Raw genomic sequence first — 7,459 nt, 5'->3', positions numbered from 1 at the left:
TGCAGTGGCATGATCTCGGCTCACTGCAACCTCTGCCTCCCAGGTTCAAGCAATTCTCCTGCCTCAGCCTCCCAAGTAGCTGGGATTACAGGCACGTGCTCCCATGCCCAGCTAATTTTTTGTACTTCTAGTTGAGACGGGGTTTCACCATATTGGTCAGGCTGGTCTTGAACTCCTGACCTCATGCTCCACCTGCCTTGGCCTCCCAAAGTGCTGGGATTACAGGCGTGAGCCATTGTGCCCAGCCCAGATCCTGTCTCTTTAAAATAAATAAATAAATAAATAAATAAATAAATAAAATTACAACAACACTCCAGCCTGAGCAACAGAGGGAGAGATCTTCTCTCTTTAAAAAAATAAGAAAAAGGAAAGATAAAAAAAGGCAAGCTGAGGCAAGTCAAGTGCTCAGCAGAGTCTGGCGAATGTTGTGTCCTAGAAGTATTAGTTATTATTATTCACTGCATCCTAGTTTAATTTTTGTTTTCTCTGACTTTTGGTGGTATTTAGAAAAGTACATTAACTGCTTGAACATTTGACAATGCAAATCAGTATTTGTTCTACTTTTATATTAAAAAACTCAAGGCCTCCAGGCTCTGTTTTCTGAGAGCTCCTCACTAGCAGGGCTATGGACTCCACAGTGTCACTGTGTGCATGGCAGCACACTAACCAGGGTCACTCACTGGCATCACTAGGAGCAGACAAATGGAGCAAGGCAAAGTCCACAGAGGCCTAACAGTTCCCCTTTGGACTTCCGTAGGTCACAGATGGTGATAATGTATCTCATGCTCGTGTTTTTGCCCTGTATATTTTGCCACTCACTTTTTTGCCTTTTTTTTTTTTTTTTTTTTTGAGATAGGGTCTAGCTCTGTCACCCAGGCTGGAGTACAGTGGCACACTCACAGCTTACTGCAGCCTTGACTTCCTGGGCTTAAGCAATCCTCCCATCTCAGCCTCCTGAGTATCTGGGACTATAGGCGTGCACCAACACGCCCAGTTAATTTTTTCTAGTTTTTGTAGAGAAAGGGTCACGTCACATTGCCCAGGCTGATCTCAAATTCCTAGGCTCAAACAATCCTCCTGCCTCCGCCTTCCAAATGCTGGGATTATAGGTGCATAGCACCACACCTGGCTAATTTTTTCTTTTTATAGAGACAGGGTTTCACTATGTTGCCCAGGCTGGTCTCAAACTCCTGGCCTCAGGTGATCCTCCTAGGTCTCTAAAGTGCTAGGATTACAGGCATGAGCCATCACAAACAGCTGCAAAAGATCTTAAGATCACTGGATTCTAACACTTCTGCAAGAGAATCAGCAAAGGTTTTACTCTACTCAGTGACTTGAATTGCCTTTGTCCGGTGTGATCCCCAAACTCGGATTAATTTGGGAAGCAGAGTCAATACTCAATGGCAATATAAGTATTTAGGACTTTCAAACATCCCAGGAAAATAAAGCTTCCAGAAGATGACTGTGGCAGAATGAGTATGTCATTGCAAACAGAAGCTCTATAATGTGACCCCATTCTTAAATCTGAGGAACAGGAATATAATCTGACTGTACTTACTATATAGTTGCTATAAACTTTCCACTAAACTATATAGAAGAGTACATACATACCTGCTTGCTTGTATATGTAAAAGCAATTGTAAAAAATGAGTACAGGCTGGGCACGGTGGCTCACGCCTGTAATCTCAGCACTTTGGGAGGCCAAGGCGGGTGGTGGGTGGAGGAGTTGTGGTCAGGAGTTCGACACCAGCCTGGCCAACATGGTGAAATTCTGCCTCTCCTAAAAATACAAAATTAGCTGAGTGTGGCAGCGCATGCCTGTAATTCCAGCTACTTGGGAGACTGAGGCAGGAGAATCGCTTGAACCTGGGAAGCAGAGGTTGCAGTGAGCTAATATCACGCAGTACACTGCACTCCAGTCTGGGCGGCAGAGCGAGACTCCATCTCAAAAATAAATAAAAATAAACAAATAATAAATAAATAAAAACGAGTACAGTTATACCTGCTTTCACTCTAAAATGAGTCTCAAAAGTTGACTGTACGTGACAGGGAAAGGGTGAACTTCATCCTCTGCAACCCAGAGTCATGATACTTGGCAGTAACCTTTACTCTCACTACTAAGACGTGACATCTAAATCACACACAAAAACAATACAAGATTTTGCAAATAAGAGGTATAGTAAAACCATACATACCTTTTTAAGGGGAACTGTACCTCTAAACCAATTATAATCAGGAGAGACTTTAATCTCTCCCATGATTAGCTGAAATGGAGGTTAATCCTGAAATAAAAGCATGTGATATTTCATGTCAAGAATTCATGTTTACATCAGAACTAAATGTAGAGTCTGATTTAGCTATATCAACAATATTTTAAAGAAGAAAACCAAGGAAACTGGCTATTTTTCAGTATATACTCAAAGTACAGAAAAACAATTTGGTGAAATACTACAATCACAGAATCAGAAGGGCGTTTTTTTTTTTTTTTTTTGAGACAGTCTCACTCTTGTTGCCCAGGCTGGAGTGCAGTGGTACGATCTCGGCTCACTGCATCCTCCACCTCCTGGGATTCAAGTGATTCTCCTGCCTCAGCCTCCTGAGTATCTGGGACTACAGGTGCCCACCACCACAGCCAACTAATTTTTGTATTTTTAGTAGAGATGGGGGTTTACCATGTTGGCCAGGCTGGTCTCAAACTCCTGACCTCAGGTGATCCACCCCCTCAGCCTCTTAAAGTGCTGGGATTACAGGAGTGAGCCACCGTGCCGGGCTACCGGAAGAGCTTTTAAAGAAATTATTCCAACGCTCTTAGTTCTTCCAGAAAAGGAATCTGGTCTAGAAAATTTAAATGACTTACCCGAGATCACATGGCAATGCTAGGACCAGATGTGGGACAGCCTTTTCTGACACCATACTTCCTGCCTTAGTTCTCAACTGCAATACCATCTGCTATCTTTTGACATTACCTTAAGAATCCCTTTAATAAAGATGCTCCTGTATGATTATAGGGATAGTCCATGCTAGAGAAAGGAGTTGATGTTTTTTGACTTTTTTAATTTTTGAGACAGAGTCTTGCTCTGTTGTCCAGGCTGCAGTTCAGTGGCACAATCACAGCTCACTGCAGCCTTGACCTCTGAGGCTCAAGCGATTATCCCAACCTCAGCCTCCTGAGTAGCTGAGACAATGGGCGCACACCATCATGACAGGCGAAATTTGTATTTTTTGTAGGGATGGGGGCCTCCCTATATTGCCCACACTGGTCTCGAATTCCTGGGCTCAAGCAATCCTCCCATCTCACCTCCCAAAGTGCTGGGATTACAGGTGTGAGCCACCGCACCCAGCCTAGAGAAAGAAGTTTAAATTAAGCCTGCTTCCTGATAAATTCACAATACACCATAAATCTAACTGTAATTGCACATAACCAGAAATTCACATGTAGTTCCTTCTCTTTTTTTTTGAGACAGAGTCTCACTCTGTCGCCCAGGCTGGAGTGCAGTGGCGCAATCTTGGCTCACTGCAACCTCCACCCTCCGAGTTCAAGAGATTCTCCTGCCTCAGCCTCCCGAGTGGCTGGGATTAAAGGCTCTTGCCACCGTGCTCGGCTAATTTTTTGTACTTTTAGTAGAGACAGGGTTTCACCATCTTGGCCAGGCTGGTCTTGAGCTCCTGACCTCGTCATCCACCCGCCTCGGCCTCCCAAAGTGCTGGGATTACAGGCATGAGCCACCGTGCCTGGCCTACATGTAGTTCTTAATACAAAATACAGACAAATTTGTCACTCATATGGACATGATTAAAAGTTACACAAGGTCCTCTGAAAGATCTATAATGTAAACCTGAAGGCACTATAAGTAGCAACAAAATGAAACATTCGCCTTTGGGAAAAAATGTGTAGTCTTTTGTTGTGAGCTTAGTGACTTCTGGTTTTCATAGCTCTGTGATCTTAGATAAGTCTTGATCCTTTTGGAGTTTGTTTTCTCATCTATGACTATGTTACCACTGTGTCCCCAAAGCTCAGATCAGTGCTTGGCACATAGCAGGCATTATCTGTTGATGAAATGAATAACTACATTCTAAGAAGAATGAACTGGGCCATCCTAACCCTGGCATCTGTGAGCTTTGGTCTAGCTGAACATCCTCAACTAAAAGGCTGCCCCTCTTTGCTCAGGCATCTGTGCTATGTCATAACAGGAAACTGAAATTATAGTTCCCTATTGCAGATTCTTATTGCCAAGTGAGGAAATTCCACCAGGAAGAATTCAAATATTTGCTTTGTACCACTTCCTCTACCTCAAGAGCAAGCCTTGATCGTAGCACGGCTAACATGAGGTTGAGACTCCAGGACCTAACTCCCGGGCTGACTCTGAACTGTTGTTTTAGAGGGAGTTCTCTGGACTGGCAAGGAACAGGGATTCTAAACTCAATGGAACTCTTCCTTGGTGGCCCTCGAGATCTGCTCCCTCAGGAACACAGAGCCCTCAGTAGACTCAACTGTGACCTTGGAGACGTACTAAGCTGAACCCCAAGGAGACAGCAGATGTAGACATTCCAACACTAAACTTGATTTACAACCTTGACATTGTGATAATGGTCTCGCCTCTCAAAGCTAAGATGGTAATTTTAGAGAAGTCTGTTAAAATCATAAGTTGCTTCAAAGTACTAAGAAAATCATCATCCAGTCTTACACTGAAACTTAGTGTGCACAGATAGTTACTCATACTGAAATAAAGAAAATAATTCTTTGTATATCCATTTTATCTTAAATATTAATATGTTAAGGCCAGGCACAGTGGCTCACGCCTGTAATCCCAGCATTTTGGGAGGCTGAGGTGGGCGGATCAGGAGGTCAGGAGTTCAAGACCAGCCTGGCCAAGATAGTGAAACCCCGTCTCTACTAAAAATACAAAAATTAGTCTGGTGTGGTGGCACGCACCTGTAGTCCCAGCTACTTGGGAGGCTGAGGCAGGAGAATCACTTGAACCCAGGAGGCAGAGGTTGCGGTGAGCCAAGATCGTTCCACTGCACTCCAGCCTGGGTGACAAAGCAAGACTCCATCTCAAAAAAACAAAAAAAAATTAATATGTTAAAAAGTTTTGCCAGGCGCGGTGGCTCACGCCTGTAATCCCAGCATTTTGGGAGGCTGAGGCAGCTGGATCACCTGAGATCAGGAGTTCAAGACCAGTCTGACCAACATGGCGAAACCTCTTCTCTACTAAAAATACAAAAAAAATTAGCCAGGCATGGCAGTGGCCGCCTATAATCCCAACTACTCGTGAGGCTGAGGCAGGAGAATCGCTTGAACCCAGGAGGCAGAGGTTGCAGTGAGCCAAGATTGCACTCCAGCCTGGATGACAGAGTGAGAGTCCGTCTCAAAAAAAAAAAAAAAAAAAAAAACTAAGCCATTTTAAGTATAGGCTTTCTCTAAGCTGATTATAACTTTTAATTGAAAGCAACTAGCACATATACTTAATTCTGGAATATTTTCTACCTGGACAGACTTGAAATACTCCTATATCATCTAAATACTTCTTAATGGAGACATTTCCTAGTATTGCATTATTAGAAACAATCTACTCTAAAGGAGGGAAAATAAAAAACATGTTTAACAAATAACATCTACTTAACAGATTTATAAAACACCTTAGCTAACTAAAGCCAGAAAGTGTGCTTCTAGAGTCACAAAATGGGATAAAAATAAAACATTCATAGCTTTGGAATCAGTTGTAATGCACAAACCAAACCACCATACAGATACACATACACAGGCACACATATTCACGCGGTCATCCTCTTCTTTCCCATAGCAGTAAATAGAAAGATGTTCCTTACCAACAGTCTTCAGAATAATTCACAACCACTTCACTACGCCAACGTGTTAAAAGTAATCTTACAAGATGGAGAGATTCCACTCCGCTGTGACTAAATTTTTGTAGAGACAAGTAATTTTAACACTTGTGCTAGTTTGGCAGTACACGAAAGGTAAAATGGATACCAAATGTTGCATCTGACCAACTGACGTCTAAGGAAAAAAAGATCACTGCTGCAAAGGGAAAGCAGCTGTGAGTGGTATGAATAGGAAAGTTTGTTCTCCTAGCTCTCTTTCATCCACCAAGGGGGTATACTTTTCCAAGTCATAACAGGAATATTCTGTATATGGCAAAGGTTAACTGAGATTGTGACCAAACTGGTCAGTACTGAATAAGAAAGAATGTAGACCATGAGCTCAAAACTGATTTGATCTCTCATGATTTTGTTCCTCACAAAAACAAAAGCACCTGTTCATGCTGGTGGGAAAAGGGCCACAATATTAGCCTCAATCTTGCCTAAGGAAACCCCTCTTCAGGGTGTGCTGTGGACTCCGTCTTCTCTGGCCCTTGTGCTGCTGGACAATAAAAACTGCCAGTTGTGGCTGGGTGCGGTGGCTCACACCTATAATCCCAGCACTTTGGGAGGCTGGGGGGAGGGGGGCGTGGATCACCTGAGGTCAGGAGTTCGAGACCAGCCTGGCCAACATGGTGCAGCCCCATCTCTACTAAAAACACAAAATTAGCCGGGCTTGGTGGCACATCCCTGTAATCCCAGCTAAGCAGGAAGCTGAGGCAGAAGAATCACTTGAACCCGGGAGGCAGAGGTTGCGGTGAGCCAAGATCGCATCATTGCACTCCTGCCTGGGCAACAAGAGCGAAATTCCATCTCAAAAAAACAAACAAAACAACAACAAAAACAAATTAGCTGGGCGTGGTGATGGGCGCCTGTAATCCCAGCTACTTAGGAGGCTAAGGCAGGAGAGCTTGAACCTGCGTGGCGGAGGTTGCAGTGAGCTGAGATTGCACCACTGCACTCCAGCCTGGGTGAGTGACAGAGTGAGACTCTGTCTCAAAAAACAAACAAACAAACAAAAAAACCTGCCAGTTGTGACTATGCCCCTATCGCTCAGGGCTTCAACAGAACCTGCCACTTTAAAGTCAACAAAATCACCTTTATCAATGTTTAAGTCACATAACCAGCATAACTAGTCAGAGGTTTCTGCTACTTTATTTCAATCTATAGTTGACATGCATTATGGACAATCCGTGATTATAAATATTAGCCATGACAAAATATTGGAAGCTGAGAGTCTCTGGGCGATGCAACTGGCTTTTTAATGCACCTGTCCATCCCTCACCACAGAAGTACACAGCCATCCTTTTCTTAGATCTCTGCAGGGGAGGAGCTATCCCTCTTTTCTTCATTGCATTATCTCTAAACCTTACAGGAGGAAAAGCTGCCTACCTGATATCTGTGACATCTCTTCTCACGCTCTTGGTATAAAAGCTTTTGGAATTTGGACACAGCTTATTAAGTTACTCCTCAGTGGCTGGGTGCGGTGGCTCACGCCTGTAATCCCAGCACTTTGGGAGGTCGAGGCGGGCGGATCACGAGGTCAGGAGATCGAGACCATCCTGGCTAACACGGTGAA

At 43.7% G+C, this 7,459-nt stretch overlaps 1 protein-coding gene across 1 annotated transcript in view; it reads right to left on the bottom strand.

The window, feature by feature from the left end:
* The window catches only part of SPG21 (spastic paraplegia 21 (autosomal recessive, Mast syndrome)), a 27,773-nt gene extending 20,314 nt beyond the window's left edge, over positions 1-7,459 (bottom strand). The window contains exons 1-3 of the mRNA XM_011940401.1: positions 7,273-7,459; positions 5,830-5,919; positions 2,196-2,282 (exon numbers count right to left, since the gene is read on the bottom strand). Coding sequence (XP_011795791.1) covers positions 2,196-2,258 — 63 coding nt within the window. The 5' untranslated portion in view covers positions 2,259-2,282; positions 5,830-5,919; positions 7,273-7,459. The remainder of the gene's footprint in view (positions 1-2,195; positions 2,283-5,829; positions 5,920-7,272) is intronic.

This window comes from Colobus angolensis, unplaced genomic scaffold (genome assembly GCF_000951035.1).
Source record: "Colobus angolensis palliatus isolate OR3802 unplaced genomic scaffold, Cang.pa_1.0 Scaffold19, whole genome shotgun sequence".
Lineage (NCBI taxonomy): Eukaryota > Metazoa > Chordata > Mammalia > Primates > Cercopithecidae > Colobus > Colobus angolensis.
The sequence above is the reverse complement of the archived record's forward strand: the minus strand, read 5'-3'. Positions and strand labels throughout refer to the sequence as shown.